Genomic DNA, 13,667 nt, shown 5'->3' with positions numbered 1-13,667 from the left:
AAACTCCAGTGCAAGCACTAGAGCACGAACTTCAGCCAACTGCGCGGTACAATCACCCAATGTCTGTGTATGCACAGCTTCAGATTGCAACTCTCCATTCACGAAAGTACCCACAACAATTGCGCAGGCAGCTGAATAGGCGTGCTTCGATCCAGTAGCGGGTTGCACAGACCCATCAGTGTAAATGACACAACGGTACTCCTCAAGTGGGCGCAACGTCGAAGGAGTCGGATGAACGAATTCATAATCCAAGAACTCCTGAGACTGCAACGCCGCATCAAAGATATATGTGACGTCTTGCGAAGCCAAGGAAGTTGCCCATTGTATCCACCTTGGATGCAAACCCTTAGAATTTGGTACACTAGCTTTAGTGACTGCCTCGAGGGCAGGGTACGGTGTTACCACCAGCATGTGCTTTCCTTGTGATAGCGCTCGTTCTTTTAGGATCGCCATCTGAACTGCTGTCAGTACTTTTTCGACAGCGGAAAAGCGCAGCTCAGCTGAAGTGTACAGATGACATTTGTAAGCAATGGGAACGGTGTCGCCCTCATTGAACGTTAAGTACGTGAAACCCACTGCGCCTGGCACAATTCTAATGACCAGGTCAGTGTGGTTATCACAAGTTTGTAAGTATTTTGAAGCAAGAGGATCAGACTGCAAAGTTTGCAATGCAGCTGTATGCTCTGGCAGCCAGCACGATTTGGTAAAAGTAGGTTGTACCAAGGCATAAAGCGTCTTGATACGCTGGGCATAATCAGGAATGTAGGTACGACCGAAATTCAGAAAACCCAGCAATGATTGCAGTTTCTTCAGCATTGTAGGAGTACAAAGGCGTGCGCACTTCTCAAGGAAGTGCGGAGCCAAGCCGCGACCCTCACTGTTGAGTTCGTACCCCAAGAACAACACTGTGAGCTCGGCAATGTGGCACTTCGCAAAATTTAATTTGTATCCGAAGTCAGCAAACATAGTAATTATGTTATCCACGCGAGCAAGGTGTGGAAGCAACTCGTCGTCTGTTAGATAGATGTCCTCAACATACGAGTATGCATCCGGGTCCATATACTCTAGGAGCGAGACCACTCGAGCAGCAAAGACCCCAGGGCTGTTCTTATAGCCCATAGGTAGCCGTTTAAACTTTCTTTGTTTACCGCCCGAGGTAAAAGCCGTCCACTCACTACTCTGAGGGGACAGGTTATGGCTGTAAAAGCCATTGGAAATGTCAAGTGTGGTTTTAAACCGTTTTCTCACAAGACTATCGACGAGAGCCGAACCGTGAGTATCCTGTACCGCGCACGTCCGGCAGTGAGAGTTTAAGTGCCGGTAATCCAAAACTAGGCGGTACGACCCGTCAGGCTTTGTCCCAGTGAATAAAGGGTTATTCATAGGTGACACACAAGTTTCAATTACTCCCTGATATTCCAATTGCTCAAGGATAGTCGCGACGTGAGATCTAGCCTCGCGACGCATGGGATATTGGGGTTGAGGCTGGGGTTCGGACCGCAACGGAATCGTATGGTCGGGAGAAATTTTATCCCAGCCCACTTGATTGCGATACAACGCAGGCGCTTGCACCTGCGCCCACTCCCCGGCCAACCTGTTAGAATGTTCCATAGGCACTGTGTGCCCAAAGGAGGGGAGGATCACTACCTCCCCTCTAGGAGCATCTAAAATGAAAGCCGGAGGCCAATCCTCCTCCGCTAACAGTATGTCATAAGTGGAGGACAAATTATCCTAAAAAACTACTCTAATTCTAAGTCACCCTCAATTTTAAGGATTATGTCAAACATCTGTTCAGGGGGAGCTACGCGAGTATCAGCAGTTTCAACACTCACATATGTATCAGTTGCTGTCACCTCCAGATACGGACGCAGTGCTTGCCGCACTACTGTAACTTCCGCCGCGCTAGAGCCCATGTCCCGTTCTGAAGCAGTGTCCGTACCATCTGAGGCATATCTCGCTGTTAGAGCAGCAACCTTCTTTTTCTGAAACGGAGGTGGTCGACGCGCAGCGTCGTCCTGCTTGCCTTTTACGTCAGTCTGGCGGGGTTGCTCACGACCTTGAGCAGCCCTTCCTCTTCCATGGTCGCCGCCACCGGATTGTGAAGCCGATGTTTCCTGTGAAGAACGAGGAGAGCGTTCAGAAACCTGAAATCTAACAGGTGACGTAATATTAGAACGATCGCGTAAATCGTATTTACGTTCAGTAGACGACTGAACTGGTGAAGCAGAACGCGACCTACGCTTCCGTTGCTGTTTCCCCTGTTTTTTGGTTCGCCAACTTTCCTTCGGAAACTTGGGCTTCTCGTCTTTTGTAGACGAACTCACCTTAGTGTGCTGTACTACATCAGGAATCTTAACGGTGGGTTTCACGCCTAGGGCGCTACGTCCCACCATCCTGTAGGCTTTTGCAATAATTTTTGCAAATTCCCTGGGCCTGTCGGCAGGATCCACAAGTTCCAGCATATTGCCTACTTAGAACTGCATGGCATCTCCTTTTAGGTTCCCCATCACCATGGAACTAACCACATCAAAGCTGTCAACAAGCCTCATTCCCAATTCAATGGCCGCCTCTGCACCATGATTTTCCTGAACTTTCTTGATGACAGAGAGTAGTACAGACATAGACGGAGTGCCATAGCACTTCGAATAGGTCGCAGCAAAGACCTTGCCCCAATTGTTACAATCGACAATATCAGGTACTAGATCTTTCGGCAAAGTAATGGTGAGTATCCTGTGTTTATCCACAGGAGAAGTGTTTGGAAACACGGCTTCCAGTTGATCAAACTTTTCAGCAAGCCAGTAAGGAAATTCATCCTTACTTTCGGGGTGCTTGCCTACAACCGCATTAACCATCACAGGACTAATGACCACGGCTCGGTGTTCATTCGTGTGACCCGCAACTGCAGGTACCCGCACCTGCACGTTGCGAGACACGTACTGCACTAAAGCCCTATGGACCGTAATCAGGGCAGTGTGTAGTACCCGTAAGTCTGCCACCCCAACCGTCAAGTAGTTGGGATGGGGTGTAAAACCGGCCAGCACCGGCCAATCAGCCCCTGCAATTGACAAAGGGCCCAGTCTTGGCGGTGCCACCGTATGGGGAAGGGCGCCATTAAACCAAATGGTATGCTGCCAGGCAGAAATAGGTATTTCTAGTGTCCTATACGGAGCATAAGCTGCAGGTACTTGTGTGGCAGTGTAGGTGTGGAACGTATCATCGTCCGCATTCACCTCTGGAAAAGTCACCCAAGAGTAGAACAACTCATAAGGGTGTGCTGCGTCAGCAGCAACCACAAAGACCACAGCCAGCCCGTCATCAGGCACTCCATACGTCCTCAAATGCTGACATAGAGGAACCCGACTATGCGCGGCTATATCGACCGCCATTAGGACACACTAAAGAATAACGACAAGTTCTACAGTAGCACTTGGGTTCAGTAAAAGCTAATCTTTTTAATTATCAAGCTTGAACGAACCTTTAGTCGAAACCTAGGTAGATTAAGCCGTCACTCCCGTTATCCGGAAACCAGAGTGAGGGCGTTGTGGACTAATAAAAGTACTAATAAGGCGTATTAGATCATAACCACGTTGGGCGCCATGTTGCAGGGATTCTGCTTATGCACAGAACTATGCGCAGGAAACCAGGACCTCAGAGAATTGTGGTGTACCAGAAACTCCCCTCAGAACCAAGAACCCCATATCCGACTAGCTTAGTGTCCCATTCGTTAGCCTAGATCTAGCTAGGCGGTCCCAATGTATAGACAACCCAGAACATGCGACTTAGATATTTCTCAGGAGTGGTGGGAATCCGAAATACTTGTTTGTACTTATTTAGCAGTCCACAACAAAATAATACAGACATGGTAAAGTTTAAAGAGTTTATTTTATAAACCTCGTGTCCTAAGATGCAGTACTTTGGCTAACACTAGTAGACAAATGGTTAAGATCAGAACCATCAGCATTGTTACAATACCATACACAATGAAAGGAGCAATCATAATAATAATGACAGTAGTAAACAGCCACACTCCTTTCTCTAGTAACTAATAAGTTTATTATACTAATAGAAGGTCTCTTAGGCTAACAGGGGGAACCCCATACCGTATAGATCAGCTTAGTAGAATCACATCACAGGATCAGCTAGGCTCTCTCATGCATCAGCTCTTCTGTTCGAATGAATCTAAAACATTCTGTCCTGCAATATTAAAAGCACTTGTCCTTCTGATATTGGCAGCTGCATGTATGATATGTCTAAAAAGTGGTACGATCAATCTGAACACAACACTCTGCACCGTCTAGTGTCCTAGACTTGTTCTTTACATGATGTACAGACGAAGGTCGCAGCACACTGTTAAGAATGTTAAACAACAAACTGTTATCCTGTAAGGCAAAGTCGAGTAAGCATTTCTAAAATGAATAACATAACAACAGTGTCGCGTGCAAAGCAACAGAAACGGCAAGCTGGCTTTCTAACAGTTGGCTCGGTTATGCTAACTTAGTGTTGTAAATAGGGAGTGGCTAACCCATCCTACAGAGCATTTGGCAGCCCGCAAACATGTGATGCGATGATCTCTGGTAGCGAGCACTCAGCGGAAGCAGCGCGATGATTTTTCGTACGCTCTTCAGCTGCGGCGGCTCGCAAATGGGCGTTAACGACGATTTTCAGCACTCTCTTCTCTGCAGTAGAACTAGAGGCCCTGGAATTCACAGGAGCCTCACCTGCAGATAGAAATCCTCGCTGGGAGGAAACAGTAGGTTGGTGGTGAAGTCTGATGTGCCTGAGACTTCAACAGGAGGCTAGCTCTCTTCTAGCCATTGGGTGATTGCTTTAGCAAGTTGAAATAAAAGTTCTCTTCAAAGTCCTTTTCCTCTTCTTCCAAGTCCAGTAGTAACCACTGCAGGCCAATCCAAGAAACAGCACACAAGTACAAGGACAGGCACCTCCTGCAGATTCCTTCAGTTACACGGACAGAGGTTCCTCTTGTTGTCCAGGAGCAAGCAATACAAATTGTAGGGGTTTCAGCACAGATATTTATACCCCAAAAGTCTTTGTTCTCAGAAGCTACAAGTCACTGAACCCAGCCAGAACCAGTTCTGCCCAGTCCTGCAGAACTTTGTTTACCAGGCTGCATCCTTCCTTTCAGAAAGAGGGGTCTGCCATCAGATGCACCACAGGAGGTGGAACCAGCATTGTGGAGAGAAGGCACAGCCCTATTCAGGTCCCAGGTGCCACTCCTCCCACCCATCTAGATGCAGATCTCTCTATTCACCACTGGGACACCTCACCCTGTCTCCTGGAATTCCCCAGCCCTGTCACTCCAAAACCAGACAGCCAATACACATAACAGCAGAGCATACTGGAAGGCTTAGGCAAGAAAATACCTACTTTCTAAAAGTGGTATTTTCAAACACAGAATATAAAAATAAACTTCACTAAAAGATATATTTTAATATTCGGAGCTCAGGCATACTAAATTCGTTTTTCTACCATGTTCTTTGGGTCAGTTAGGACTATAGAATGTAATAGTCAAACTGCCCATTCTGGCCTATGGAGAACAGGTAGCCTTACAGTAGTGAAAAACGAAATTGGGTGTAATTCACTACCAGGACATGCTACCCACACCAAAGCATGTCCTACCTTACACATACAATGCACCCTACCATAGAGGGGACTTATATGATACTAAGGGAAGGTTCAGGGGCTGGGAAGTGGGTGCACTTTACAGCCAAGATGGCAGATCTGGACTGCACACAGACTCTGCAGTGGCAGGTCTGAGACACACTTTACAAGCTGCTTCTGTGGGTGGCGCAAACCAGCGCTGCAGGCCCACCAGCAGCATTTGGTTTACCAGTCCTGGGACACACAGGCCACGCTACAAGGGACTAACAGGCAAACCAAATAAGCCAATCATGGATATACCAATTCACATGTCATATTTACAAAGGGAGAGCATAGGCACTTTAGCACTGATCAGCAGTGGTAAAGTGCCCAGAGTCATAAAGCCAACAAAAACAGGTTAGGAAAAATCCAGGAGGAAGGCAAAAAGCTTAGGGATGACCGTGCAAAAAGGGCCATTTCCAACACTTATTATGCACCACAATAGATGTTCACCACATTCAGCACAACAGACATTCACCGAGTGGTGAGTGAACCATCTACTCCACAAGTGTGTACGTGTGACCACCCAAACCTTTCATGGTGCCCGGAAGGACCAATTGGGGTGGGCAACATCAAAGCTCATAGACTCCCTCAAGCACCAAGGTGTACCTGCACTGTGCACACTTTCTGTTAGGCTGGCTCTGGCCACTTTGACTCTGGGAGTGCTTCAGAAGAGGACCAAGGTTTCCTGCTTGGGGTTGGGAAAGTTGCAGTTTGGTGCAATTAGGCTTCATCCCTTAGAGCACTCTGTTGGTAATGACAAATATTCTTCACTTCTTTTCAAAATTAATGCGTGCGTCCATAGTTACAGAATGAGCTTGCCACACCAAATTAAAACTGTGCACCCCGCAGATAAAAATTGCTTCTGTAGGCGCACAGATTTTTCAGTGTAGCCCTAGATGCAAAAGTTGGCTTAGAAATAAGAACACAAATGTCAGTCTAAAAACATTCGCAGCCATGTTGCAAATGGCTCAAATGAAGACAATCGTTCATAAAAATGCATTTCTTATTGATTTTTATTGATCTATTTCCTTATTGAATTGAGTGTTCATTTCAGATGTCATTTAAAAGGTCTTTTATCTCAATATTTTGTAGGTTTTTTTCTAAAATGCTATGGGATTTTGTTTAAAAACTCTGGGTAAATTTTTATTCCCATGGAATTATGAGTGTCTCCGGACCTAGAGTTATCGGGTACACAAACCCCTGGTTTGATAATTCAGGGCCTGGCGACACCTGGGGCCGTATTACAGATAGTGCTAATGGGCGTGTGCACCCTCTTGGTGTGCCCCTGGAGCACAATGGTATTACAGAGGGGGTCACAGATGCTTGTGTGTCCCCTTCTTTAATACTGAAAGCGCTGGCACACATGTAGCACCAGTGCTATCATGCAATGGCACTCCCTCATTTGCATGGGAGTGTGGCCCTATGCAAATGAGGAACTCACCTTGCCTCTGCACCCGCCCCAGATTATGGACACAGGAGCAGAGGGAAATGTGCCTTTGGAGGTGCACTAACAGTGCACCATAAAAAGATGGCTCACTTTCAGTGCACCACCTAAAGGTAGCCCTCAGGAAGTTAGAAAGGGGGTACCATGGACCCCTCCCCCCCAGATAAATCCCTGCAAGCAGATGTAGTCACTCATTGCACCCGCCTGCAGGGATATCGCTCTCCCCTTTTGAAAGTGCAGGTAGGTTGCTGTAGTATCCTGGTCTGGTGGGTTTAAGATGTGCCAGTGGAATGCTGACAGTGTGATGCTGGATGGAATGTTGGGAGTGGGAATGGACAGTTGGAGAAGGGCTGAGCACCTGGAAGGTTGCTCCTGGTGGGGCTATATACTGGCTTAACTCTGGCTAATGACTTCTTATTTACATCTAACCTACATCTTGTAACCAACCTCAATAAATCTACATGAAACCACTTCCTGGATCCTGGCTTCATTACTACAATTTTATGGCGACGAGGAGAGGGTAAGCCCAACGCCTTGGTCAAGTGCTGTGCCCCTGCTGTGCCCTCAAGAGAGAGTAAGCCCGACGCCTTTGTTTAGTGCTGTGCCCTCAAGAAAGGGTAAGCCTGTGCTGTGCCCTCAGAAGAGGGTAAGCTTGACACTTTACTACGTCCTGTGCTGTGCCCTCAAGAGAGAGTAAGCCTATGCTGTGCCCTCAGGAGTGGGTAAGCCTGACCTTCTATAACGTTTAGTGCTTTGCCTACAAGACAGGGTAAGCCTATGCTGTGCCCTCAGGAGAGGGTAAGCCTGACTCTCTGCAACGTTTTTTTTCATGTTCTGTGCCTTCAAGAGACCTTAAAAAAAAAAGAATTTGGAGTTAATCTTTATTTGGATGTGTGACATTTTATTAGCGCTGCATTTGCGTTATCTCCACATTAACCAGCGTCTTGATTTTGGATTTGGCATCAGTGAATGGCAGGCTGCAGTGTATGGCATTTTAAGTAAACTCGCACCCCTCGTGAACACTGGGGTTTCTGTAAGCCTGGAGGTATTCCAAAAGTTACATGTGCTGTGTTATTTTGTTCTGATTTGGAGGTGCGACGTTTCTCTAACTGGTTGCGGCTGGTTTTCAGTGTCATCTTAAAGTCCCCTGCCTGCTGCTGAAGAAAGGCATGACATTTTTGACTTGGTAAGGTATTATTTTATTTGAAAGGCATGTTTGTTTTTCAATGCCTGTAAAACTTGGCAGTTGCGCACTATTTTAAATTTAAATGTGTGCTCGCGCACCTTACCTCATCCATGGTGTCGCGCTCTTCAGCTCACGAGCCTCTGGTGACGTTTTTCGAGGCTCCCATCGGCGTTTGGAGGCACTGGCGTGCCGTGAACCACCCTACACGGCGTGGGATAGCGTGGCGCCATCTTGGGTTTGGAATTTGTCTACGTGTTTTGATGTTTCTCGACTGTCATGCTGCCAATCTCGTTCTGTTTGCTACGGAAGCCTGCTTTTACCGTGATCGGCGTTGCAGTTATGGCGTTTGTGGTAACATTTTTTGGAAACTTTAATATGTCAAGAGCACGAGTCAAACTAGAATCTTCTTCAGTACAGTGTTAATGTGTGTATTTCACGCAATTGGACGGATCGTTTTTCATGGACACAACTAGATTTTTCACTGTTGTAATTCTTTATCGCTACTCTGTTGATGGACTGCTGTTTATCAACCGAGTACTGATTTTGTGAATTTAATGCCGTCCTGAAATTGAGTGCTCACAATAGAAGCGCAGAAGATTTTCTTTCCAGTGCAGGACCTGTCATAATGATTTGTCTGTTCTGCACAGGTCCTTTTAAAGATCGTTTTCAGTACGTGATCAGTTGCTGTTTTTACTGCTCCATGTTCAGTGCTTTATTTTGCATTATCAGTATGAAAATTTTGCAAGTTTAAATGTTTTTCATTTTAAAGTGTCTCATTTCATTTACTGTTTATAGGTATTATGCAGATTGTTTGTGACCTCTCCATGAGGTTTGTTTGACGTCATGTTTCTTAGGGTGTCGTGGTGTTTTTGGTCACAGTGTGGGGTACTCAACGTTAATGCCTACTTGTGAGGTGCTTGTTTTCTCTGTTTACTTACATCACTAAATGTTCTTAGTTTGTTTTCACCTTTATTATAGTGTACTGTGTCTCATGTACACATGGTTATGTGTGGACTACTGTCCCACTCGCACATGCTAATCTAAGGACCTCTCCGCGAGGTGTGTTTTAGGGTTATGTCCCTAGTTCATGTGTATATTAGTTGACCTCTAGTAGAGGTGTGTCGCGCGGACGTGTGTCCCGTGTTTTCTATGTACAATCTGTTGACCTCTCCGGAGGTGTGTTGTGGGGCTTTTCCCGTTATCCGGTGCATTTCAATTTTTACCTCCAGTCGAGGTGCGTCCGTAGGTGGACATCACATTATGTTTTTTTGCCTTCACTTAGTGCACATGTTACCTTTCTTAAGGTGTTTAGTGTTTGCAATTGTTTTGTTTTCAACTGTGCACATATACCTCCACTCAAGGTTTGCCATGCAGAAGCAAATGTTGTTACCCTTGGTGGGTGTGTGGTTTAAGTCGCCACAGTGCATGGGTCACGTTACTCTGGGCGTTTCAATTGTCTTAGTTTGGTTTTGCACGCTATAGCCCAATTGTATTCTTATTATTGTAATTTCTTTTTCATGCTGTCGTCAGGGAAGAGTGAGTATTCATTTTCCGCTTTTTCTCTGTCGCCTTGTTTCCTCCTGAGGTGAGCTGTTTTCTTGTATTTCTACCTGGCCAGTGGTTATGCAGAGGACAGTCATTAATGGATGTTTTCTTCTTTTATTCTTTGATAGGGAAGATGGGTGTTTTAAGTCCTTTCATTTTATCTTATCCCTATCTCTCTCTGGTGTTTTTGTTAGTTTGCTATCCTTGGAAGGGAAGATGGGCTTGGTTTGTGTTATTCTCTCTTACTTTGTTTCAGCATATTCTTCCTCTATTTTCTCGTGCTTTCCGGTCTTCTTATTTCTGTGTTTAGCTTCTGTTCTCTTGCTCTCTTGTCATTCTAGATTTTGGTGTTCCTTTTTGTTTTTGTTGGAACAAAGGAGGATATGTAGTATCCTGGTCTGGTGGTTTAAGGATGTGCCAGTGGAATGCTGACAGTGTGATGCTGGATGGAATGTTGGGAGTGGGAATGGACAGTTGGAGAAGGGCTGAGCACCTGGAAGGTTGCTCCTGGTGGGGCTATATACTGGCTTAACTCTGGCTAATGACTTCTTATTTACATCTAACCTACATCTTGTAACCAACCTCAATAAATCTACATGAAACCACTTCCTGGATCCTGGCTTCATTACTACAATTGCCAACTGCATTGTGAAACATGAAGCGGCTTTGGAACAACCACTGCGTATTTCGGCTGAATGCACTGCTCCCAGTACAACATGAGTTCACGGATGCCCTGGTGGAAGTGCATTCTTTATAACATGGCGCATTGTACCTGTTTTGTGCCTGGCGCGCCTCTATGCATAATACGTCCACAGACCTGTTTAAGCTGCTGTAGCGGCAGGGACACTTGACAGATGGACCACCCCACCTGACCCTTGCAGCAGCTTGGGGGAGCACTCAATGACAGTTTGAAGCCTGACCTGAGCCCTTCACACTCCACCCCACCCTCAACCCCCCACAGCCCATCTCACTGACATTTCTACTTGCTGTGAGCAGGTGGAAAAGGGAAATCATCAGCTGTTTTTTCCTTGAAATTAGGGAAACATGCACCTCAAAGGACCTGATATTTTTGGTACACTGTGGTTATTCTCCATTCTGGGGAGAAAACTGGTAGCATCCCTGCCCCACATTCCATCTACCGCTTAATGATGATATCAGTGTTTGGGTACCTATCTGCACTGTTGGCAAAAGGTAGCCATACTTTGTGCCAAATACAATTAAAGAAATGTAAACAAATTAACCATCGCAATTTACTGCTCTGTTAAATGTACAGATAATACATAATTATTTGTAAGATAGATGGTCAGCTTTTATTTCTCCGTTGGTGGTTATATTTACCTTGATGCAGTCCAGCCAGAACCGCACTGCTGTGAAACTGTGCGCTGAAGTCACGTCATACATGAGCACAATGCCATCCGCTTTTCTGAAGAATTGTTTTGTGATACTGTGATATCTATTGAAAATTAAACAGGTTTGTAAAATTTACCATTGCAACAAAAATACCATAATGAATGTATAAAGTGCTCTCTTTGTTTTTACCCTCATTGCTCATCAGTTCTCGTAAATTGAATCTGATGTCGAACGTCAAGTAAAAGTCAGACATGGAAATAGCACCGGAGCCCTGGCACCATGTTCATAAGCTTGTTATCACGAATGCAAACCTATACACGTGGCACGTGGGCCGTCCATGCTACCGAAAGCTTTTGCCTATGTGCATCTAAAAGGTCGTGAGAGTTACACCAGAGGCGGAAAAGCACCAGGTGTAACACAGAGGTATTCAGACAAGCTGCAGATACACAGAACCTGGCTCAACTACTGCCACTACGTCCCTGACCTAGCAAAAAGGTCAGTGTCTTCCATAGAATAGTGCGTAACATATAATCCAGCCATGTGATAGAAGGATCTCTGATTAAAAGGAGTATTCTAACAACACACACACATAATAACTGGGGGTCTAATAACAGACAGCACAGAAGAAAAGTAGGAGATTGGTGCATGAAAACAATCAAGCCCTGAACATTCCTCGAGCAGAGCGTGGATTACCATCAACCTCACTCATAGGATGGAGCATGTAGAGAGAACAAGGTGGCTCTCTTGATCGTTTATATCATCTGGTCATCCAACTTTTGGCAGAGGTATGTCTCTTGATCATGGAGACTTCCTCGCTAGTTTGAAGCTCTATTGCTCATTTGGGCTGATAAATGTTTCGCCAAAAGATAAGTGACAAAGCTGTGATATCTAAGAAGAGTAATCCTCTAAAGTGCAGTGTAAAGAAAACAGTGAAATCTAAAAAAGGTTGTGTAGAGATAGGGATCCTCAATATTCAATTCACTCCGCACACCTTGATTAAAAAGTGTAACAAAATAATAGCAGTACTACCTAGTGGCTGCTATATATAGGTCGACATGTTTCAGCCATCCGGGAATACTACCCACGGCTTTCTTCAGGACCTGTATTTCTTTAGACCATGCTACTGCAATTAATTAGTACACTTCCAATAATGAAAAGTGTCCACACAAATCCAATATATGTGAAAGTAAACAAGGTTGAAATTGATATGACCTCAAAAAAGGTCCTAATCCTCTGAATCACAGGGTGCAATCGTCACCTGGAGAGATAGGACAGTTAACACACAAATACCAACATAAAACATAAAATGCGCTGTCTTAAAACAGGCTCATCACCAAGGTATGCCTGTTCATTACTTAGAAGCATATACAAATTGCTTACCCCACGTGATCCGGGATTGCACCTCACCTACCCTGGAACCTGGCTCAGGTGAAGGAGGCCCGCTCTAAATCGTGGGTGACAAATGAAAAAAAAAATTTGAACAAATTTTTCTTTTTTGTTGTTGTTTTCTCCAAACTAAGAAATCCAATAGTGCATCTCAGTCACTCTATTACGTCAAACTGAGCATAATATGCCTTCATTCTAACTGGGACACACTCCCTAAAATAACCTGCCCCTGCCAAACCCCAAATCTCATAATGGCACCTCGACATTGTTCGTGTGATGGAAATATGATTGTAGCGAATTTGTCAGCGCTTAAATTAGAACCTAACAAATCTATAACAGCGAGCTTATCACCAAAGTCCCACTTCCAGCGGTATTCATTGCGTCGCTTTAGAAGCTGTCCGAGCATCTTGTAACAACCAAACTGAACTCATCATTAAGCCGGCACTCACCTATCCGTCGTTGCCCCAGGTCTTCCCGAGCAGGGTGGGAGGCAACGGCAGGACTAGGAGGTCCAATTAAATACCGGTAACTGACGCGGCTGAAATCGATCAACCATAGACGCGCCAAGCGTCACGTGATCACGCCGTCATATGTGCACGGTGCTTAATTTAGAACTACAAAATGGTGTCAACCCACATGGGAGATGTAGTTCTATTTATATCCCATCAAGCGAAACAAGCGTTCGCTAACTACGCCAGTGTTTACTCCACGTCCAGGACATCACCTGCAACATACCCAAAATAGAGGACGACTATGTGAACTCATGTCCAACGTTTTTCCGAATTTTTGGACAAATACGAGCATTGAAGGGTAAAACTACAGGATGATGTCATAAGGAATAAAATCGTAGTTTCTCTAAAAGTAGTGATTAGAGTAATGCTTTGGCTTAGTATTTTTGTTTTTTTTGTTTTATTGTATTGTATTATGTTTTTTATATATTTAGAACTTTCTTATTTTATTTTCCTTTTTATATATGTTTTAGTTTCTTTGTTAGTATATGTAAACTGCTTCTCATTAATAAAATCCAACCGGTGTTATGATTTCTTTTGTTCGCCCAATCATACGCTTCATTCCATTTGAAGACAGTACTCTAGA

The 13,667-nt window shown here is 45.0% G+C and overlaps 1 protein-coding gene across 8 annotated transcripts in view; it reads right to left on the bottom strand.

The window, feature by feature from the left end:
- The window catches only part of RAB44 (RAB44, member RAS oncogene family), a 710,497-nt gene that overhangs the window by 59,856 nt on the left and 636,974 nt on the right, over window positions 1-13,667 (bottom strand). For all 8 annotated transcript variants that reach the window (XM_085600504.1, XM_085600485.1, XM_085600530.1 and 5 more), the window contains one exon: window positions 11,175-11,289. In XM_085600504.1, coding sequence (XP_085456630.1) covers window positions 11,175-11,289 — 115 coding nt within the window. The remainder of the gene's footprint in view (window positions 1-11,174; window positions 11,290-13,667) is intronic.

This window comes from Triturus cristatus, chromosome 1_2 (assembly GCF_964204655.1).
Source record: "Triturus cristatus chromosome 1_2, aTriCri1.1, whole genome shotgun sequence".
NCBI lineage: Eukaryota > Metazoa > Chordata > Amphibia > Caudata > Salamandridae > Triturus > Triturus cristatus.
The sequence above is the reverse complement of the archived record's forward strand: the minus strand, read 5'-3'. Positions and strand labels throughout refer to the sequence as shown.